Consider the following 24,246-nt stretch of genomic DNA (forward strand, 5'->3'; position numbering starts at 1 on the left):
CTAACCAAATAGGCAGAAGAAATCACAACTCCTTAAATGATGTTCAAATAAGTCACAGAAGCAATATAGAAAGCAGCAGGGAAAAACTTCTGTAGGTCTCCCTGAAGCAGGGTGATTCTTTCCATGGTTCAGAAAGACGCTTCTGACCTCTGAATTTCAAAGCAGCAGTAATAGTTACCACTGCTTCCAATCACCAAACTGAAAATCTGTCCAACCTGCCTCTGCAAATCACCATTTATACAGCATCATATTCCTATTCTCCACACACTTGCTATGACAGAAAAATAGGTAATCCACAGCAGGAATGTATGTCCATTATGCACTGAATGCATACTACCACTCATTGGCAACACTGCTTTCATGGCAAAGACAGTAGGTGTCAAAGTGAGGTCAGCACACACCCACAAAACCAGAGACAATTCACTATCAATAAGCAAATAAAATGTAAGATTCCAAATGCTATTAAATACTGAGAGCACAGTTCATGTTATATAAGTCAGGTGTTTGAGTTTCATAGTTATTTCAATGATTTATTCATCATTCACCCACACTACTCTTTAATCACAAAGCCCAAGTGTTTGAATAGTCTGACTATTTTTGCAGTGGCCACTGACAACATGAGATAACACTACAGTTCTAAGGTTATGATTTAAGCTTCTAAAGAGTTTGTAAGTCTTGGAACAATGAAATATGATTTACCTCTCATATATGTATTCTATCAGTGGGTAATTAGTAACTTAACTAAACCACTAGTTACTTTCATTGTCAGTCAGACCTTAAATATAATTTGGGGTAGATGATAAATAAGCAGCAACATTTGCATAACAACTTGCACAGTGTAGAGCCTACTTCTCATTTGCTGGTAAGCAGGAAAAGAAAATTCCCTGGTATTCACAGGATTTCTATGAAAGCTGGTTTCCATGGAGAGATACCTGACTTTTTTTTAAGCCATAAACAAGCTGTTTATTGCTTTCAACTTCTAAGCACTGAAATAACCTTCCAGAACAAAAAAGGCCGAACCTTATATAAAATATAATTAGCAAGTCAAATGCATTAGGACAGGATGATACAGCCATCCTAACAGAATTAAGGCTAAAATGAAAATCATGTATGTTTCAGTGTATCTTTTGCAATCCCAATATAAACTGCTTCAATGTTTACACTTGACTGGTATTTTATTTTATATTGCTACACTACCACATGTGCAAAAGGATTAAATAAATCACAGTTCTTCATCAATATCTAATAGTTTAACTACTTCCCTGTGGTATCTCTAAACAAATACTTCCTATAATATCCATTATTGCAGGCCACAGAGCCCTTTAAAAGGGATTTTGGAGAATTAAAGATTTGGAGGGTTTTTTTTAAGAAATGGACAATGTCCTTTTCAGGTACAAATTTCCCTATTTAAACATGCTTAAATAGGGCTGCTATTTATTTCTTGATATCATGAGAAAGATATCTTAGAGGTGTTGGACTTTTCCCCTCCATAATTACGAAGTTTCTCATGAATGTGGGGGAAGCCTGTATCTCTCCGTAATCTCGCAGATTTTCAATCTCTTCTGAAACTCTAAACATATGAACAAGCTAGCAATTGCTCTTCTACCTCAAAATGAGTTTCTAGGCCTGTGAAAACCCAGCATATGAATACACACAGATACAGAAAATTAGTTCAAACTCTGAACATACACACTAAAGAGAATTCCATAGAACAGCTATATATGCTTAGTTCAACTCTACAGTTTGGGTATGTGTATATTGCAGTCTACTTTAAATTTAGATACTGCTTAGCAGCTTTTCTACAAATACACTAGTTCAGCATGAATGAGCACACAGATAACATATCCCTGAAGAGAACAAAGTTTCAGTTATCAAAACTTGTTCTATTTCCTGAGTGACAAATTACATGGAAAAAAAAGTTGAAGTGATTGCTTCATGTTGAGTTGAAGTGGCTATTTAATTTTCTACAATAGATTTTATTCAGAAACACAGAGCTTTTTACTTTTATAATCACAATATTTATATTATAGAGCTTTTCACAGAGGAACCTCTATTTTAAAAATCTAAGGCATAGTAGAGGCAAAAAGATTTATCAGCACAGAGGTCAGTGAGAGCTTCAAGGATAGAACTTCAGTCTGTGGCCAATTGCCCTACTTACCCCAGCACACCGCCTCCTCAAGTTAATAATAGCTAATACCATGGATTTACAGACTAATTCTCACAGACACTTCTGTAAAATAAGCAGGTATCAACCCCATTTTACAGAGAAGAAAACACAAAGTACTAAATTCTTTAGCACTGTATATACCTCGTGCTATCTCACTGTATTGATACCAAACAAATTTAGATAAAGAGATACAGAGCAATTTTAGCAGACAACTCTGTTCTGGACTACAGAAATCATGAGATCTGTCTAGAGACAGAGCAAATCTGTAGCAAAATGGGTTGAGATAGATGAGTGCTTAGTTCACACTCATATACTTAACCCATCTCTTTATCTGCATAATAACCAAGACATAGGATCAGGCAAAATCGCATCAGAAAATTTTCCAATTTATTTTATTCCCAGCTTTCTAACATGGTGATTTATAAAACTGCCTTCAAAGAAATAGATTGTAAAAGATTGTTTTTGCATTGTCATACTTAATTCCCTTTTTGTGTTCAGATTACTCAAGAGTACAGCAGAGGAAATAGCTCTGACATTTTTTATTAGTATAGGTTTAGAATATTTCTTTCAGTTATTACTTTTCTGAAGTATCTGTAAGGTTTATAGCAAAATGGAAACATCATGGAATCACAAAACAATTGCATACAAAGACATATATAACATCATGAAACAACAGAAAAACTGTACTTCTACCTGAAAATTTATAATCACACCTGCTATCAGCACTACCCATCTAAAAACAAAGTGCAATAAAGAGCAGGAAAACTATGAGATTTCCAACTAGAATTGTGTTGTGAGATTTTATCTTATTAAGAAATGTGTAATAGAAAATTTGGCTTTTATCAAGAACATAGGAGTTATGTAAAGTTGTAAAGACAGGATAAATATTTGTCCAATATAATTTCTTAAATGCTTACAAATGAATAATTTTCAATACGAAAACAAGTAGGTAAAGGAGACATAAAGCAAAAACTTTTTCAATTACTTTTAAATTTAACTGCAACAGTTTCTAAACGCTTCAAATTAATTCTGCTTTAAGATACAAACCACCTTGCTGCCTCTAATAACCAGACTCTTGTGCTAGTCCAAAACTTGTTCTTTGAACAAGTTTCTTTCTTGCAAAAAGAAATTTGTTCAAAGAAACAAATTTTTTGTTCTTGCAATTCTTTTTTTAATAGAAGAGATTCCAGAGCTCCCAAATGTATGCACTGATGATGTGAATAATCATACAAAATTCATTACTGTGTGCCCCATAGAAACAACATAGTAACAGATCACATGGAAATTTTTCCAAGTGTCTGGGGACTTTGGGAAATTAAACTTGTATAACTGCTGTAAATGCTTGGGTCCCGCTATATTACAAGAATATTTGAAAAAAAATTAAATAAAATGCTTCATCAGTATAAAGTACTGGAAGAATATTATGCTTTAAAACCAAATAAGGATTATTTAAGTTTTTTTCATGCACTCAGGTCTGGGCTTGCAGTGTTCTCACTTGAAGCAACATTTATGCCTATGCAGTTCTGATGAACATTTAATGGAGACTGGTGGGCGGGAGAAAATTATTTGCACTTGTTTCCCCCCTAATGTGTACAAAAAAATCTGCAAGCAATAACTCAGAATAAGATTAGCTCCTATTTTCCCAGACTAGTTACTTTCCACCATTAATAATTCTGCCCCATTTAAACTTCAAAATGCGCAAACTAATTAAGCTATGTTGTGCTTGCTGATTTAGAGAGGCACTTGGGAGTAATATACACATTAATCAGGAACATTAGCTGCTAGACCATATATGAACTCTACTCAGAACTGGTTTTCAGTTTTGATAAAAAACTGAAAACTCTGTTCCTCTCCCCAAAGGAGATTCATCTCTGAGAATACCTACTCTGAGCAATAATATCCATTTGTTTCAGGGATGAGATGAATCCATTGGTAATCACTGGTTATTAAATAGCTTCTTGCTAATGGGGAACAAATACGGACAAAGGACATCATAATTTCAATTGCCTAGCAACAATTCTTCTGACATCATGTTTTGACAACTGGTTGGAATTGTTTCTAGTATGAAAGAATGAAGCACAAGGACTGTCAGGGATGAGAAAAAGCTCTACCTTTCTTGATTGCTAGTGTTGCTTTTCTTATCATCAGAAGAATTTCCATACAAGTAAAATCCTCAGTTCTAACTCATAGGCAAGTTAAACTAAGTGTACAACACATTCTAAATCCTTCTTCACTAGAAGCTCAGTCTGGCAAGGTGCAAAGTGAAGAAACACAACACATGCAGTTGTAGTCGTGCCAGGCTTACTTCAACACAGCAAACCTGGCTTGGAATGTACCAGACCTAAACTGCAAGAGGCTTTCCTCACTTGAGATCAGAAGATTTCTTGATTCAAGCCTTTTTTATTCCACACATTTTAGTACTGAAAACTCTGAGGCATGAAAACAAATGCAAAAGCACCATGTAGACCTTAAAATGTGCACCTGAGATCATCCATAGCATTCTTAACCCACATAATAAAGGTTTGCAATGAGTGCAGGCAAAGAGATTGCAAATTTTCTTAGGCTTCATTATTAAGATTTTGAAAGTCTATTAGCCAGAAGCAACCACTCGAGTTTAAGTAAAGATTATCTGCTATTTTTCTTTTTAAAACACCTTTACTCAACCTATGGTATTTTAGAAGTCAGACACCTAGCTCAGAAAAGAACTTCAAATACTCCTGCTTAATTATCAAAAAGGTACTAGAAGTTTAAGTATATGAATACCATTTATAATGCAATGAAATTTTGATTGTCTTTCAGTCTTGGTGGATGATGATCCAGCCTTTCAACAGAAAGGCTGATGCTTTAATTTAGATATTAAATTGTGCCATAGTCCAGTACACCTTAAGACCCATGTGCAGTTTCATTGCCCAATTTATTAATATATCAGACCTTTTTTAGATTCGCCCTGTCTGTGTATCTTACATCTGGGTATATGCAAACCAATGCATGGTTCTTTTCTCTACTGCAGAATCAGTACTATTACACAGAGAAGAATTCCAAGAATTAGATCAACACCACTTAAACAGCAATCAGTTTTAAAAATACACATGGTGTATGAGAATCCCACTCTCTCTGTGTATTAGAACCCAGCTGTTCTCAACAAGTGGCAGATGCTGTATTTAGTAAAAATAAAATTTAAAAATCACCTTTCAGAAGCTGATTCAGGTCCATGGCATCATGCAATACTTTTCGACTATATCTGCGATCAAACTCGGAATCTAATGAAAAAAAATACAGATACAAGATTGAATTTGCCAGCCCCATAGGTTTTACACACTTAGTGTTGTACTTAAATTCTCCAAATTACCATATAATTCTTGGTTCACATTTTCCTGTCTCTTTACTTTTAATTTCTTATCATTTGATGCTACAAATTCAAAGGACTGGATAGGACTGATGTCTGGAGTTGACAGAGGTGTTACGTCAGTCACTGTGTCTTCAGACTCCTCCAGGTCATCACCAAGCTTTGGTTTTCCTTCTGCTAATTTCATTGCTGACTTGAATTTTTGTTTTGGAGACAGAAGAGCATTTCTACAAGCATTCCTTTTTGGGGAAGAATGAGATAAATCTGATAAACAGCTATCAGAATCTGTGTCAGAACCATCTGTATCTGAGCTTGAGGATGATGATGATGAGGACGAGGAGGAGGAGGAAGAGGAGGAGGAGCTGATACTATATTTTTTGCTAGCCTTTTTTGTGTTTGGTTGCTTAGCTGACTTTGGTCTAACCTGTTTTTTGCCATCATCACTACTGTCTTCTTCATCTGTATAATAATCTTCTTCACCTTCTTTAACTATTTTAGGAATTCCAGCCGGAACAATCTCCTCTGCTCCTCTATTTGCTGCAGGTGTTGCTCCAGATGTACCTGCATTCTCTGCAAGTGGAGAAACTGTCAAAGAGGGAGCTTCTTCATCAGGACCGTTGCTATTTTCTGGGGACTGACCCCTTTGTAAATCTATCTGCTTTTCTTCACTTTCCTCCTCACAATACTTTTCATCCTTTGAATTAGAAACCAAATCAGTGTCTGCAAGAGCTGCCTTTGTACTTCCTTTCTCTACATGTTCACCATTTTCTTCAGCTTTCTTTTTCTCTTCCTCAAAGTCGCTGTCAAAGAAGGCATGATCCACTTCACCATCTGATATGTCTTCAAAATGGTCCATAACAAAATATGACGTGTCACCTGCAAGCATCAGAAAACATTTCCAATTATTTGTGCAAAAACAGACCCAAATACACTTTTAGTATAAGAGTTTTGCTCTTCACTCTTTTAGCTCTAGTAATCTATAATTCTGCAATTAATTTCATGAAGTTGCTAAAGATAATTTCATAGTGAGCTCAGTGAAAAAATTTAGTGCCACCTTATTGCACACAGCTCATATGTTAGACCAGACAGCTTTACTTTAGCCAACCCATCACAATTTCCAAACTATTACTTCTAAGCAAATTTGTCAAACACCCTTAGTGGCTAAAAAACCTTAACTATTACAAACAAGCAATTAACATGTCTTATTTTTTCCCTTTAAGGTAGAGCCATTTGAAGCTAGAGCCACTTAATGAGCTATCATTAGTTGGAATTTTATATTGTAAACCTTGTTAGTATGTCACCATCTTGGCTGACACAGCCATACACACTGCAGACGTTCAGTACTTAAAATTAGGAGAAATTTCAATTTACATTGAAAGATCCATGGCTCCAAGGTTAAATTGACAGATTGTGGGTGTGTCAGTGTTCATGTTTTAGTTTGGACAAGGAGCTTGCTTTGCTGCAACTCACACTCCACAGTACAGTAGGGAAACTTAATTCTTTCAAATGAACCTAGACTTTAAAAAGGGTGATCCAGGCATGAAACCAGCGCATTTAAAACAGAAGTTACCATTCAGGCCATGGGACCAGATCATGGCTAGTCCAAATACATAATATTGCAGACATCAGGACTTCAGTGTTAACCATTATGTTCTACAAATCTGCTCCTATTATGTCCTAGTTCTTACAGAATTTTATGGTGTGTGATCTTATGCATGTGGCAGGAGGATACAAAAGTTTCCACTCATTAGTAATACACATATAGTTAAAATAAAAAAATCTCAACACCCCACAACCAAGCAAAATCAGCCAGTATCAAAGACTACCAGTCCCATCGAGCCAGAGGCACTTTTCTCCTACTCTTTACAACAGATTTCAGTGTTGAAATAATTTAGTAAGCTACAATCAATAAATATGTAACATTCTTTAAACCCAAGAAAATCAAACATGATGACAGTGGAAACAACCATGCAAGGCCAGAGAACCAGAATATTTTACAGGATGGATGGTCTCCCTTAAACCACATACAGTTTGTTGCCATGGCAAACGAAGGTGGAAAAAAGGAATTTCCAGGAAAGGTTCTAGCTAAAATGTCTTCAAAATACAGAGTTTTTAAAGGTCACTCAGATATTCTGCCACTTCTCAAATAATACTGGCTTAGAGGAATTGAAAATACACTCCTCAAATCACAACATAAAACCAAAGTCTGCAATCTCCTATGGTTTTAAGAATCACAATGCCAAAGAACTGAAAAGAGACTTATTATAGTTAGATGTTGCATAAAACTGGAAACACTACTAGGCAACAGAAGCAGAGATCAATTTTCAGGACCACAAAGATAACTCTCTAAAGCACCTTACTCTTCAAAGAGCAACAAAACAAAGGAGTAAAACACTTCTGGGAATGCAGATATCCAGCAAGTTAAAGTCTCACACAAGAACAGGCACTAGCCACCATGAAACACCATCCTGCTGCTTACAGAATACTTCATCTGCCTCTCCATCCTGGCAGGGTGCTCCTTTACAGACACCCCTCGGACCGACTGCCTTACTGGCCCTGTCCCTGGCTCTCACTCACAGGCACTCAGCCATACCATCACTGTCCTTGAGCTCTACGCAGCCGACACACCCCTAACACAGAGGGTCACCCCACCACCTCTCCTTCCCTGCATGTTCCTTCTGAGGAGCTTACAAGCATCCGTTGCACCACTGCAGCCATGACAATCACCCCACCACGTTTCCTGATGGCAACTACATCATGGTTTTCCCACAGCACCACAGCTTCTGGCTCCTCCTGGCTTTCACCCATCCTGTGTGCACTGGTGCAGGTGCACTACAGCTGGGCTATTGGTTCCACCCTTTGTGTCACTTCTTGTGACACCTGGCTTCAGGCAGCTTGTATAGCCTGACATGTGCAACTACGGTGTGAATTCCTGAAAGTTTTTCTCAAGCAGCTTCCTAAAAGGATAATACATGCTAATATATAAAACCATGCACAATAGAAAAATAAAAAACAATCAGAAGAGTAACACATTATTTAAATTTAATTTTCTACCTCATGTAATCTAAACCAGAAGGGAACACAACCTGTTAAGTATAGACCAAAAATATTTATTTAGCAAGTATTCTATGAAGAAAATTAGCCAATTCTATGAAGAAAATTAGGAAGCAGAATTTTAAAATAAAATAGTTTATTTTCCATTATGAAAGGCTTTTATTACTTAAGGAACTAGCATCTCTCCAGCTCATAACTAGAAATATTACAAGTGATTGGTAAAAGCAGGCATGTGGTGTACTTCACGTGTCTCAAACACAGATTTGAAATAATGTTAGTACTGTTGTATACATAAGGGCATAAGGGGCTAAGGCAAAAAGGTTTGCAGGTGGGTGCAGACAAACTAGGATAACTTAATATAGCTGAAAACTTTAGTATAGCCTAAAATACAACATTTTGTTGAGATGCAACCACATCCATGTATTTTTAGTTCATGTAATGCTATGCCTGCAAAGGAGACTGAACAAACAGTATCTCATCAGCTATAATGCCTAGTCACAGCACTTCTCAAATGACCCTTCTGAACAGCCTCTGATGTGAGGATGGGATTTAACTCAAGACAAAAGGGCAGTGTAGAGCTGGCAAAAGGTGATAAAAGATAGCAACAAGCTTGTACATTCCTTTCTATTAATGCCAGCCAGGGAGCACATATCTTCCCACTCTACATGATTCAGGAACAGCCCACCTGCCAGTGGGCTGTTTCCTAGGAAAACTGAGACACAACTGCTTTGCAGACAGCAACCACCAGGGCAGGAGAGATCGTTTAGCAGCCTGGCCCTGCCCAAGGAGCAGCAGTCATTCCACTGACAAATGCATATTCCACTCCTCTGGTGTAAGTTCCTACCAACTTTAGCCTTCATCTTAATGGAAAACCAACATGACATGTCTCTCACTGTCAATCATTCACAAACTTAAGACTAATTAATTTTTTAATTAATTTAATTGTTTAATTTAAAATAAAAACAAACAAGATGAAATAAACAAAGAGATAGTATTCTTAGATCCTATTCCACTCCTGCATCGAGAGTGTCTGCAACAGAGCTGGAATTTGCCAAGGTGATGCAATACAGAAGAGGTAACTTTGCTGATAAAGCTACTTAAATCAATAAATTGGTTCTGTTTACAATTTCACATTTATATACAACACAGAGTGTAATTTTACTTCAGTGAGAAATACAGAGTTCTGTTGTGTTGCCTGTTTTTAAAACACAGAGTCAAAAAGTGATACTCTGGAATCCCAAAGAAGCTGCCATTACAGCCAAATACTTACCATTAACTGCTAATTTTACTGACTGCTGTGTTTATTTACAAAAAAATAAAAAAGCCACATGCTTTTTGTGGCTTTCTGCCATGAAACCCTCTAACAACAAGCATGATCAACTCCAAAGAGCAGCCTGGCCATTAAATATTTGCCAGATTTTTTTTACTGTAATATTTCTTCTCCCTATGTAATTCTCTACCTCTCACCCATTTCCCTTGCAACAGTAACAATCACTCATTACCACAGCCAAGCCCACCCTTTTGTCTTTGTCTCTTCCTGACTGCAGCTCTTCCTAGTTTAGGAAGAACTAGCTTATACCACTTTTTAATCCCTTCAAGCTTGACCCATTTAAGATCAGAAAGCAGAGGCTAAGCAGCCAGGGTGAATGTGCAGTCTGACTTTCAGGGCTTTAGAGACCCACACTTTCCCACCAGAGGGCTGACACACAGAGTCTGACCACCTACCGAGAGCACACCCACACCCTCCCCAGTGAGAACAAAGACCACACGGCCCCTGCACGGGTCAGGAGCTGCTGTAGCCTGCTCTGCACTACCCAAGCAACAAGCAGCATTCTGACATCCTCCTCCATCTCAAAAAACAGATCAAGACACTAATCACATAAAGCATATTGAGTGTTTTCCCCCTCCAGCTGCAAACCTGCCAACTACAGCGCTACCTGAAATATATTTGTAGGCAATGCCTAAGAGCAGCCCATTAGGATGACTGCAATTTGAAGTCTCTTCTACAAAGGTGGGATGGTACATGAAAAGTCATGAATTGAAGATACAGACTTAGATGTGGGTTTGTGTTTCAACATATCCTGCCTTTTGAAAACATTTTTCAATGTCAGAAACTAACACTTACAAAGTACATAAAGTACCCAGTGAAAGATTTGAGTTAAACTTGTTAAACCCTGAAGTTATCCACTAAATCTTCTTCACAGTCAATTGCCACCATAGTTAGAGCAAATGAAAGCACACAAGCACATAGCTGCTGGGCAAAGCCTTTCAAGTTGATGTACAAGGCAAGGAGGAGAGAGAACAGGCAGAAATGAGGGGGGAAAAAATAAAAAATATTTCCTCTTGAGCCAGAAATGAGCCATTCCTCTACTGTGAGAAGCTGCAATAATGTGGAGAGGTGTGTATCTGTAGCTCCAGACTTCGCTCATAGAAACACATTAAATATTTGCTCTTCAGGCTCTTCAGCAAAGGTCACCTTTTGACCTCTTGAGCAGAAAGGCTGGGTCAGAGAACACTGAAGTTAAATGATGGGAGTGATGATGGCCACCAGGTCTGTCCAAATAGACCATGGCTACTCACTCATTGCGGAGAATCCCAAGAAAATTACTTGCACACCCTCTAAACCCAGGCAGAAAAGAAGTAGCTTACAATTACAATAAAAAATGTAGACAACAAATCATATGTTGGTTGATAAAAGTAGCAATAGCTTCTGGAAGGTCTTCCACTTGTACAAGCACAAGTGACACCACCCACACTGAAGTCTCTTGGGGCTGCTGCCATACAATTTCTCGCTACCTGGAAGAGTCCCAACTCCAGCTACCTCAAAGACTAGCAGGCAGCAAGCTGCTAGGGAAAAACTGGTCATTGTTATTGATCTTTCCCAAAAGTGACCCATAATATATAGATAATAGAGATAATTGATAATAGAGAACAGGTACAAAAAGCCCAGAAAAGGACAGACTCTACTGCCAGGTATCAATGGTGAAGAGCAAAGTAAAGGTCCAGCTTTGTTTTCCCACTCCTTCTATACTGGTACATATCTATGAAGAGTATTTCTGTCTGATATCAAGATTTAAATTTGGGGGCCACATGTACTCAACCAGGATATCCACAACTGAAGGGTAAGAGTCTGGCACAGCAGCTCAAAACTGCATGCAAGAAAAAGGAAAACAACTGCTCTTATTAAAGCAAAGCTTCAGCATACCTGCCACGTAAGGGCTGGAGTTACATCTGCCAGTCCTGAAACAGATGGCAGGACCATAAAGGAATCAAGTACACCACAAACTACTGATGGAGGTAAACCACAGCAGATAAACCACTGCATATTTCTGAATGCCAGGCCATCTCTACCAAGTGGCACAACATGTGAACTGTCTCCCACAACAAAAATGCCCATTAAACTACAAATGTTTTCCATGCTTCTAACATTATAAATCTAGTGTGCTAAGTGACCTGACTAGACAAATAGGCGTGTCATTAGCATTTCCTTTAACTGTTTGCATAGATGTGCTTCAACACACATCAAACAGACCTGAGTTTCTGGAAGAATTTCCCTGCTAAGGCACTCCATCACAAGATGTGCTTATTATCACAGTTTAAAACACACATATCCAGTTTTATAGATGTAACAATTACATTCTCAACAACCACTGAAAATAAGATGCAATTTTTAATTTTCAGTGAATATATTTCTATATAAGAGGAACAAGCACTGCCTGGTACAGATGAGCAGGAGAAAACATAGAAATTCAGTCACTAAATCAGTATAGAAAGAGCAGCTTCAAAAAATATCACTTGGGAAGAGTCTAAATATACTTCTGTTTCCTCAGAATGCATGTAAGAGGCAAATGAGGTAAAAGCCTCTTGAGATAATCTCTTGCATTATATTTTTGTGACTTGCTCCTTTCTTCAGATGAGAAAATATCAAGCATGGAAAAGCAGGTAAGATGTTGAAACAGAGGGGTCTATTAAATTCAACATAATATGGGTTTCCTGGAATTCCAGTGTTTATTATTACAATGAAACACCTCAAGAATCAGAAATACTCATTACTGAATTGTGGCTTAAACATCAGTTGAAATTGTTGCATGGAAAATAACTCGGCCAAGGAACACAGATCATGTTTTACACCATGTCTTGGTCAAACATAACATCAGGAAGCAAAGAATAAAACAGCTGTAAGAAACAGCTCTGGTGGAAGCAGTAAGGTAACAGTCTGACTATCTCCCATGAATTTAGGGAGTACCTAGGCTCACCTAGGATTCACCTTGCTTTTGGATTCTTACATCTAAGCTTCAGGTGTAATATTGAGTCATCTGAAAGGACAGATGTTAAAAAGCTTGTAGATGATCCTGTTCCCTATGCCACAGATGGCCACACGCTACCCATCCTACAAAACTTGCACTTTTAGGTGTTCCTGGGTTGAGCCTTCCAATCAGCCAACTGCATTCCAAGTCTCAATGGGCTTAGCAGTCCTGATGGCCCTCTGAGCCCATGTAAGTCTTATGAACAAACACAGGACCTTCTGAATGCCATTCTAAAAGCAGGCAAGCACAAAATCAGAACAAAAATCCCAGTAGGTCATAACAGCTTTAAGTTCCAAAAAAAGGAATAGAATGTCCCCAAATTATTTGTCCTTTTCTCTGGTTGTTATCCTAAACCATTAGAGTATTATCTAGGTTTAGAAAACCAGAAGAACAACATATGCACTACAGAAAAAAAAAAAAAACAAAAAAAGCAGGAAGAAGTGTTGGAAGAACTTGAAGCATTCCAGAAGTAAGAGTCCAAAGCTCTGACATCTCTATTTTTAAATGCCAATTATTTCACAAACCCATTCTTAAGCTTACTTGTTTTTTAGCAACAACTTCATTTTAGTCTTCAATTAACTCCACTGAAGAATTTAACTTTCTGGAACTTTGTTCTCTCTCAACTGACAATTCCAGCAATTACTTTCTATCTAAAAAAAGAGAGATTAACTACTTTTTCAAAGAAGCAAAAATGTGTACAATGCATTCTATTCACTATATTGAGCACCTCACTACAGACAAAAGCAGGGATACAAAAGAAATTTAGCACTGCTATTGCTATTACATTCATTCCATCCCACATTTTTGTCCTGGTGTTTTTATGAATGCTGCATAGAAATTTTAACCACGCAATTTAAAAATATGTACATGTCCAAATGCAAACACTAGATTTTTTTTATTTCTATTATATAGTAAGACTATAAATGTGCAGGTTTTTGCATACTATAATTAAACAAGTTTTCAAAAAACTGTTTGGAAAGGAAAAACTTGCACCAGGCATAAATATTATATGTTAAAGATTATATGTTATAAATTAAGTTGTGCCATATGCCTTGCTGAACTACATTTTAAAATGCCATGAAAACCCCAGAAATGTCCAGTGTTTGACAAAGACAACATATATTGCATTTTGTTGCAGCATCTCACTGACTCTTTCAGATTAATTCAGTACTCCGCCCTGCTGCAGGAGCCCAGTTTCAGAACTACCTTATTTGTGATTTCCAACCTAATCCAGAGGGGCAAAGAGATTTGGTGGCTAGTTACCTTTCCAAACGCCAGCCCCACTTTGGGAGCCATTGCTGCAGAACACAGCCCTGTGCTGGGCAGGGGGAGTTACACGTGAGCTCTGAGGAAAATGTGGAAACGTGACTCTGGCGATGATTAACACGCTCGAGGCAAGCTATTTGCAATAATCATTCCAAATGACTTAATTCCCACCAATTAAGCCCAACCAAAACACCCCTCTGAACTCTATCTGGGCATCACTGCAACGCGTCTCCCAAAGTCCGGTAACTTCAAGGGCACCGTAACTCTCTCCCAAAGCCGACAACTGAGGCGACAACGAGGGCACCCGGTGTCTCAGAACGGAGTCGCCCACCTCTTTTCCGATCCCCCCGAGGAACACAGCGGGCAGGCACGGCACCGGTGGGGCGGAGCGCACGTCTGAGGGCGGCACGGCCAAACTCGGGCAGCTCAACGCCAGCCCAGCCCCGCACAGGCAGCGCGCACGACGCGCTCGGGGGACACCTACGTGCGCCTCGCTCGGGCAGGGGCGCGAGCAGGCACACAGCTAATTAAAACAAAATTATTTTTGAAATTATATAATGGTTAAAAATAATGCATATGTATACACGAACAAAACATGTCTCCCACCTTGTTTGGGGAAAAAATTACCGCAGACGGGGAAGGAACATGCCCGTCGTACCAAACCGCCCCCAACCGCCCTCCCGGCACCTTGCGTGGCGAGGAGGCACAGCAGGCCCCAGCACCCGGCCGGTACCCCCGGGAGGAAGCAGCAGCAGCAGCGGCCGCTGCCGTGTCTCCCCTGGCTCCCGGCTTTGTTGTGGTAACCGCGCAGGCAGCCGGGCAGATACTCACAGGCACGGGAAGAGAGAGCGAGGAGCGAGCCGGGGAGGCGGGAGCTGCGCAGCGCCGAGGCCGCTCCCTCGCTGCCGCCCCGCTCCTGCGCAGCGCCGGCCGGGCCCGCGCGCCGCCGGGCGGGGAGAGGCGGCGCCTCAGCGGGGCGGGAAGGAGCCGGGCGCCGGGACCTCCCGGGGGAGGGGCCCCTCAGACGCGGGCCCTCCACAGAATCACAGAAACCAGGAGGTTGGAGGGGATCTGTGAACCTCCAACCTCTGCCCGAACACCACCGTGTCAACCAGATCACGGCTCTAAGTGACGCGTCGAGTCTTTCCTGAAACACCTCCAGGGTCCGTGGGTCCACCACCTCCCTGACCAGCCTATTCCAGTGTCTGATCACCCTTTATGTGAAGAAATTCCTCCTCATGTCCAACCTAAGAGTCCCCTGGCGCAGTTTAAGACTGTGTCCTCACTGGCTGCCTGGGGGAAGAGGCCGATCCCCACCTGGGTACAGCCTCCTTTCAGGTTCTAGAGAGACGTAAGGTCTCTCCGGAATCTCCTCTTTTCCAGGCTAAACAACCCCAGCTGCCTCAGCTCTTCCTCTTAAGGCCAGTGCTCCAGACCTTTCACCAGCTTCATTTTCCCTTCTCTGAACTTGCTCCAGTGGTTCATGTCCTACCTGAATTGAGAGGTCCAGAACTGGACACAGTTCTCAGGTAGTGGCCTTACCAATGCCAAGTACAGGGGGAGAATTCCTTTCCTAGTCCTGCTGGCCAGGATGTCTGTATCAGATATTTCTGATGCAGACATCAGTCCCCTCCTGCCCTTATTTGTTCCGTGGGAATGAGGCAGAGAGCTGGGACTCTTACTAAGGCCTTAAGGCCCCAAGATGAGGTGACTGTGCCCCAAGTTGGGGTGATGGTCCCCAGGTTACAGCAAAGTTGCTCCAGGCTGGGGTGATGGATCTGTGTGCTCGGCTGATTGTGCCTCAAGCTGAGGCAGTGAGGTTCTGGGTTGAGACAATGGTATGCTGAGTGGAAGCAATGGGCCTCCAAGGTGATGGTGCTCCTAATTTAAGTCATGGTCTCCAGACTGAGATGCAGTGGGTCCCCAAGCTGAAGAAATAATGCCCTTAGTTGAGGTGATTGCCCCTAGATTTTGGTCATGAGGTTCCAGGGTGAGGGGACAGAATCACAGGTTGAGGTCATAGTGCCCCAGATTAAGGCAATGAAGCTCCATGCTGAGGTGACAGTTTCCCATGTTGGGATAAGTGTCCCATATCAAGTTGATGGTGCCCCAGATTGTGGTGGTGGTGCCTTGGGTTGGGATAATGGCGTTCCTGTTTGATGTGCTGGCAGTTTCCTTACTTCTGGCACTGAGTAGGTAACTGATGATTACCTGTGGTGATCTGCCCCTGAAAAGCAGTAGTTTCCTGAGTAAGGATGGGAAACTTCCAGCTCTTTCAAAGAGATCAGCTGCAATATCATATCTTAATAATAGCAAAGTTACTTTTTAAAAAGGAAGGAAAGAATTATGTGAAAATAAAGACTTCCAGATTACTGATCCACATATTCAAAATAAAAAATTCAGCTTTACTTTGGCCCCATTATTCAGCAGGAAAGAGATTTAATGACATGATCACATTTTTTGCTGAGCAAACTGAATTTTGAATTAAATCAGGGCTGTGCAGCCAAATCAACTATTGTGTCTCTTGTCCTATTCCTATTATATTTTATTTTCTTTTCACTTGGCACACACACAGAGGCACATATGTATGGATGTATGTGTGCATACACACACACACATTTTTATACATATATGTAGCAAATGTGTCAGAACACTACAAGAAAAGAAAGAACTCTCTCGAATAATACAACTGAACACATCTAAGTTAACCAGAGTCAAGTCCTACTTGTGCTACACAGTGTTTAATGGAGGTTCTGCAAACTACATTGACTAAATTTTTATACTTGTCATGTGTTTCCCTCTTATTTTTCTGGCACCTCTCCCAGTTCACTGTTGAAATGTTGAATAATGACAACTGCAACTTAAATAAATGGAAAGCATACTTGGAAAACATGCTACAAAATGCTGAGCCTTTGCTGACCTCACCATGTGAGGTCTTAGGTTCCTTACATTGGACACTGAGTGGGTGCTTTTGTCATTTTTCTCCTGTGTGTCAAGTTCCTGACTGCGAATATGCAAAATACAACACCACTGTCTTAAAAGGTGTAGCAAAAATTTAAATCAGCTAATATTAGAGCAACTTACATATTTTGTACATTTAAGATACTGAGAAGTATAACGTCCAATTTCCATTTCTCTTGCTCTAGGATTCCTATGATTGCTTCTAACAGTGTTAGTTATGCAGGTTTTCCTGGTTTATCACCAGGTTTACAAGTTCACAAGCAGTTCTGGGTTTTGTGCTCTGAACATTAGAAATTTCTATAAACTTCTAGTATGACTGTAACTGCAATGCAGCACCACAGCAGTTACAAAAAAGCATGTAATTAATTCAAAATTGTAAGTATGCTAAAATATAAGCTACATAAGCACTATACAGACCTCTTTTTTTGCCTATAATGCAACTTTTTTATTTGTTTTAATTGAGACGTCATAACTTGTTTTAGTCCTTTTACAGCAATGGGAGAGCTAGAAAGGCTGACAAAACAGAAATCAAATGTGAAAAAGCCCACAGGAAAAGTATTTATTTTAATCTTGCCTAAATGTTTGAAAGTGCAAATTCATTGAAGTTTGCAGTACTGTGAAGGTGGAAGTTGAACAATTGTCACTAAAGGCTGCTGCAAAACTGTTCAAATCAGTGAGGTTTTTTCTAGGGTATGTTACAAAGATAAATGATACTTCTAGCTCAAAGGAAAATAGTGAAGATGCTGAATCCTCCCCCAAATCAGACATCATTTATCTTTTAAAATAAGTAATTGTCATATCTCTCTAAGAAAGATATTTGCAGTAATGCTTGGATAAGAAGAATTTGAGGAATTTGAATCTCTTATAAACTAGTTCTATGACTGAGTAAACAGTTACAGAAGGAGCCTATAGTAATCCCCAGTTCACAAAATTGACCTCATTGAAGTCCTTTTGTACAGAAAAGTAATTTTTAAAGTACAAAAGGGGAGGTTCAAATAACACTGAGGAAAACTTGAAAATTGCTATTAACTTCAGTAGAGCTAGGATATCATCCAAAATATTAGGAATTGTACCTTAGGTTGAAAAGTCATAGAAACTTACTAAGAGCTAAAAGAAAAAGAATCAAATCTTCTTCTAGCTCTATGGATACACACTTGAGTTGATTTAGACATATCTAATTCAGGATATGATGTGTAAATCCTAGCTAAAATAGGTGGGATTACTCATTCAGACAAAAAGTGGCTTTGTGCATAAGCACTGCAGGACTAAATTGTTATTGCAGGTAGGTTTGTTTTTTTTTATCTTCCTCTCCACTTCTGAGAATTAATACTGTAAGAAAATACTCTCTGTTTACACAGGACTATCAACACTGTATGCTTTGCTTCAGGTTAATTTAAAAATTCAATTGCCTTAAGTAGCTTTGACGGTGGCCCAGGCAGTTTCCTGAATGCATTTGCAGTAGGTCTCTGTCTGGTTTCTTGTGTGGATCTTTATTAAGATCCCAGAGTAGATCTTGAACTCAGTCCAAAGTCCTGGATATTCTGACATCTTTGATGAGTAAAGTGTGTGCTGGGAGATGGATATTTGTTTTCTATTTTCCACCTGATGAGAATAAAATAACTTTATAAGAAACCTTCTGGCATGTTGGGCCTTATCCAAAAGCTTTCAGACTCTGCAAAAATCTCTGCTGGTTTTAATGGTCTTATGTGTTGAAAAAAAACATGGTCCCAAAGCCCTTCAGTGCATCATCAGGATGTTTTACCACATAGTAATTCACATGGGAAAGGACTGCCATTGCAATAGCATTTTCACTATTATGATTTGATGATTTTTATCTTTAATCACATTAGACATGTTACTTAAATAATCAATTTTGGATACTCTGTGAATTGTCTGAACTAGCATTTAAAAGGATTTTGTGCAATTTAATATCCACTAAATAGAACAAACTGTAATAGAATTATATATTTTATCTTACTAAGAACTAAGTTACAGTAAGAATTTTGGATCAGATTAAGGATCAGTGTCTCCTCTCGCTCCAACAGGAGCCCTAAAATCACTTCATAACCACTTTTTGTGATTTTGAGAGGAAATACAAATGCAAACCTCTAATATGCAAACCTCTAATACACACAGGCAGGTATATATGGACACCAGCCCATCAGACACTGTGAGTTAGGTTAGAAAGGGCTTAGAAAATATTGTGATGGAGTAAAATATTTGTTGTAACCCAGAATCCTGACTAGCTCCATGCTGTTCTGTGCCCATTTCCATCACAGTCCTAAACCATGAGCTGACATGCAATTCCCTATTACAAGTGCTGCTCCAGGGCTATAACAGACTTTTGGACACCTGCACTCTTCATGCTTAGTTTCCTGCCTTGCTTAGCATTGCAGAAGCTCAGGGAAGTTTGGTGTCTGGTTTTATCAATGGTGCTTTATTGCACCGTAGAAGTTATGAGGAAATGTAAAAACTCACAAGATCAGAGCATTGATTGGCTAGTAGAGTTCATTTGACAGAAATAACTTTTTTAGAGAGCATGAATAAATAAATCACTACTCCAACCTCTGCAACAATAACTGTGTTTAAAAAGTAAAATTCAGGGCTTTGGGTTTTCCTTTTACACCTCAACGGACAGAACAGTGGGAATCTTACCAGCTGCTTACCAGTATACTTCTATCTCTAAACACTTCTATAGAGTTTACAGCTATCAGTTCTTAAAATGAAGCCCATTAGTAAATGCTTGTAAATCCACTTTGGTATAGTGTGGCTTCTGTAAGGAAAGCATTGTCATTTACTCCTACTCTTGTAAAATGTGGAATATGTAAAAATTCTCTTAAGAAAGGATGCTCTTTTATGTTTGATCTTTGTATACTTTCAAGACTAATCAAGAAGAAGGGAGATTTAATCCTTGAAAGAGATAGCAGCTAAAAAGCAAGCTATAAGTGATGTCCATGTGTTAGAAAAACAAATTACTTGTTGGTGGAATTGCATTATTAATGTTTAGGGCTTGATATGCTTCAGTGATCTCAGACCTAGCAGGAGGTAAACAAAGCCTGGAGAAAAGGATGTACCACTGATAGTGGACACAAAGAATGAAGAATTTATGGGGCACATGGACATTTAGCAGAACTCCCAAGGCAAGGAAGAAACCAATAAACCCAACTCAGCAATTGTGCTGAAATCAGTTCCAACTTGATAAAAGGTAATTCCTGCAAAGGGAGATCACAACCACCAATTCAAGGACCACTGACCCAAGAAATCCACCAAACTAAAAGAAGGCTGAGCATACAGACGGATTAGCATGGGAAACGAGACTCATTAGCCAATAGAGGATAAAATACTAATTAATAACAGAACTATGGAACTTGTAGACAAGGAACACTAATTCCTTTGTTTGCTAAGATATATAAATACTAATAAGTTTTGATATTTGGTGTGCTTGATTTGTTGAATACCACTGAGCACTCAGACTTGCACAACTCTGAAATAAGTAGTCAGTGTCTTTCTTGAGTGTGTAATTATTGGCTTGTTGCACACTGGGTAATGAAGCTGATTTTTGCAGACAACCCTCTGAAGAGATCAGGGCCTCCCAATTCAGCTGAGCTGACAAATTTGGTGGAGCTGTAGCTGTGCCGCACCTATAGCAAGATGAACACGCGTCCCAAGCACAGCTGAAATATGGCAAGCCTTGCACCCTCCCAGGAATTTGTTCTCAGATCTAACACAAACAGATATAAAATATACAACAGAGGGAGGGTACTGAGTGGAGGGCTGGCATGCTTCTGTTGGGGTGGTGAGGCTGTGTTTCTTTAGCATCACTGTTCAATCAACTTTTTATTTCTGAAGTCCAGTTATTTGTGACTTCCTCTGGCTGATCAGAGGGGAGCAGGCAGAGGGGTGCATAGCGCCCACACTCCGGATCTCCGAGATGCCGCTCGCCAAGGCTTTTGTCCCAAGCTCTGGTTAGGGCCTCGATGACCCGGTCTGATCATGCCGGGTCCCTCTGGGCCTAGCCCCCATGGCGGGGAGGCGTTCCGTGGCATTCCGCGCAGCCAAGCTCCGCAGTGCAGCCCGCGGGGATTGCCCTCGCTTCGTCCGAGCGTACCCGTTTCCTGACCAGCGCCCGGGGACGCCTCCAGCCCCGCCACGGCGGAGCTCCCTGACTCGCAACACGGTACCAGACGTTCCGGCCGGGCCCCGCCGTGGGGCGGTGCGGCAGGCGCACATGTCCCGGGCCCCCCCGCCCGGCAGGCACCGCCTCCGCCTCCGCCCCCTGCCCGGCCGGACACCGAGCGGCGCGGCGGGGCCTCCCTGGCTGCTGCCACGGCGCTCGCCTCCCGCCGCCCAGCGCGGGGCAGCGCTGCCGCCAGAAAGCGGCCCGGCCGCCGCGCACCCTCCTGCCGCTGGGCATGAGCTCCGGCTCCCCCGGCGGCCGCAGCGGTGCCAGTGGCGGCGGCGGGCGGCGAAGGAGGCGGCGGCGGCGGCGGAGGAGAGGGGGGGCCCCGGGAGCGGCGACCTTCGCAGGGGGCTGCCGCGGCGGGAGATGCGCTTGCTCCCAGCGGCGCCAGGAGCAGCATGTTCCCCGGTGCCGACAGCGCTAGCAGCACGGCCGGGCAGCCCGAGGCGGTGGGGGCCGCCCCCCCCGGCCCGCTGGGCTCGCACGGCCCCGGTGGCGAGGCGCGCCGCCGCAGCGCCCCGGCGGCCGCCGCTGTGGTCGGCGGCGGCGAGGAGGAGGCGGCGGAAGACGAGGAGGACGAGGATCCCGGATCATCCCGCTTCGTGCTGGCGGCGGGACTGGGGCTTCTGGCTGTGTCCGTCGTCCACCTGGAGCAGGAGCGGGCCGAGGCCGGGGGCGGCGGGCCGCCGTGCCTGGCGCTGCTGCTGCTCCGCCTCGCCCTCTACGTGGGCTGCGCCGCCGCTGCCGCCGCGCTGGGCACCCTGATCGTCCTGATGTGCCGCGGCCGCCGCCGCCTGCCGCCGCCGGACTTCGCCGCCGTGGCTCCGGTCCGGCCGGTCGCGGGGGTGAGTAGCGGGAGGGGAGCGGAGCGGGCGGTGGCCGCGGCCCTCGCTCCGCCGTGGAGCAGCGCGCCACCCGGACCCCTTGTCCTGCTGTCCTACCGCGGCCGCAGGAGCCTGCCCGCGCTCTGCCGCCCGGCGGGGCTTTAAATGGCCAAAGTTGTGTTGGACGGTAGCAGGCGCAGCGGAAAAATCAACACTTTGCTCCGGAGAGACCTCCGGATTGCGGGAATGCTCGCAAGGTGGTTCGCTGTGTTCGCTCCACAGTGGCTGTGTCTCAAATCCTTTTCTGCTCCTCCCATTGAAATGTCACTGGTAAAAGAGAGACTTGGTCGAAGAGGCAACTTAGTGTTCCTATAATGCGTTCTCTGAAGTCAGACCGCTTCAGATAGTGTTATCATAGTGCTATTTTGTACTCAAGCCGTTGCAGAGCTCTATGCAAAAGGGAAACAATTTCATTTTTTCTACATATTCCAAAATGTACTAGCGCACAAGCTCTTTGTAGATTACAGCTTAGTATTTTTCGGGTTCTTCTGAATGGGACTGATAGCACGAGGCATTTGGAAACTTTCCTCCCATCCACAGCCCTGTTCCCCATCATCCAGTGCTTGGGAGCTGATCCTAGATGAGCCTGCAAAAATACTGCTGAAATTTAGAATCTGCCCACAGTCCTGCTTTGCAGTGGGTCACAGGGATGTGCTGTTGAATGTTACAGCTGGCAGCTCCAGCCTGGAGCCCTTGGCCCCTCACGGTGACTTGTAGGTGTGTTAGCACTTGAGCTGCCGCAGCAATAAATAGACTGTACTGCGTAAGTGCTATTTCCCTTCAGTAATGTTGGGATACCTGAGAGCGCTCTGAGAAGGAAAAGGGAGGGAATTCGTGTCGCCTGGGTGTGCAGCCCGGCTGTTCTGGTAACCCAGTTTGTTACATTTGGTACACGCACCCTCCTCGGCAGTAAGTAAGTAGCGCTGTCACGTGTGCCTGGGGCTGCAGCCCGTGCCGCTGAGCTTGCAGAACACCCCGGGTGCCGGCCGGGCAGGAACCTAATACAGATCACTGGCTGAAACAGTTGTCTTTCTGTCTTTTCAGTCAAATTGCTAACAACCTGTAGTAATGGTTTATTCCTTCATTCTTTGACCTAGGGAGAGAAGCAGCCTGTGGTTGGGAGCAATGTGCTTTTCCTGTCTGCATTTAATGGAAGCCGGCAGAGTATTGTTGCCAGTAGGGATCATATGGCTGAGGGTTGTTGAATTCAGTGAATAATACAACTTGTGAAGGTGCATTCAGGATATGTGTGTGGCTCTGTCTGATACTCACTTTGTCTTATTGGTAGAATTTTTTAAACATCCTCTTTGCTTTGAACACTCAACATCATACTCAGCTTTCTGAAGGAAGGGAAGAACAAATAACGTGTATGAGCGTTACGGTGGGAAGTAAGAAGGTGTAACACACAAGTGGTAAGCAAAAGGTGGGTACAGCTAGGGATTGTTCAGGTGGTTTTTGTCAGAGGAGTGCTAGGTAACAAATGTGTGTTAGGTGCATAAGCACCTTCTAGTAAAGGACTATATGCTTTTGTTTTTAGCCATATAGCTATGTTACACCAAACAGAAAAAATATGTAAGTGGATCAATTGATTATCAAAACATCAATTCCTGTTGCTTTGAGATTTACAAGAATAGATGTTTCAGTGTCAATGCCATAGCTTCAGTGGCATTTATGTACTTCTGTACTTATCTGAGCATCAGGTGAGTTAGCTTACTTTTACATAGTACCAAACATATCTACATAAACTTAACAATCAAAATCTCCCTGCTGACACAATGAGGAGCAACATTCAGGTTTGTGAAACAGCCAATTTAATTGGGGAAGCCAAAATTTGAAGGAAAAAAAAAGATATTAATTTCTTTGTCTCCTCCTTTGTGAAAAATGTAAGCCTACTGAAAAACATAAGCCTACAGAACAGCAGTGGAAGTAGAACTGTCCAGAGACAAATAGCCACTTCTGCTACTGTACCATCTGCACTTTCTTTTTGTGATGTGTTACTGTGCATTTCTCTTGAAGATGTTTTGTTCATCTGTTGGATTTGTATGTATTAATAGTGCACACCTGCTGTTGTGTTATCTAAT

General features: G+C 41.7%; 2 protein-coding genes across 3 annotated transcripts in view; one reads left to right on the forward strand and one right to left on the reverse strand.

Annotated features, from left to right (window-relative positions):
• CFAP97 (cilia and flagella associated protein 97) overlaps positions 1-15,178 on the reverse strand; it is a 29,615-nt gene extending 14,437 nt beyond the window's left edge. The window contains exons 1-3 of one of the 2 annotated variants that reach the window (XM_058803649.1): positions 14,972-15,178; positions 5,517-6,389; positions 5,356-5,427 (exon numbers count right to left, since the gene is read on the reverse strand). In XM_058803649.1, coding sequence (XP_058659632.1) covers positions 5,356-5,427; positions 5,517-6,369 — 925 coding nt within the window. In that variant the 5' untranslated portion in view covers positions 6,370-6,389; positions 14,972-15,178. Of the gene's footprint in view, positions 1-5,355; positions 5,428-5,516; positions 6,390-14,746; positions 14,929-14,971 lie in introns of those variants that run through there. The other variant, XM_058803650.1, reaches the window with a different exon arrangement.
• Positions 15,179-21,625: 6,447 nt separating this feature from the next.
• Positions 21,626-24,246, forward strand: part of SNX25 (sorting nexin 25) — an 82,588-nt gene continuing 79,967 nt past the window's right edge. Inside the window, exon 1 of the mRNA XM_058803193.1 lies at positions 21,626-22,126. Coding sequence (XP_058659176.1) covers positions 21,680-22,126 — 447 coding nt within the window. The 5' untranslated portion in view covers positions 21,626-21,679. The remainder of the gene's footprint in view (positions 22,127-24,246) is intronic.

Source organism: Ammospiza caudacuta, chromosome 4 (genome assembly GCF_027887145.1).
Source record: "Ammospiza caudacuta isolate bAmmCau1 chromosome 4, bAmmCau1.pri, whole genome shotgun sequence".
Lineage (NCBI taxonomy): Eukaryota > Metazoa > Chordata > Aves > Passeriformes > Passerellidae > Ammospiza > Ammospiza caudacuta.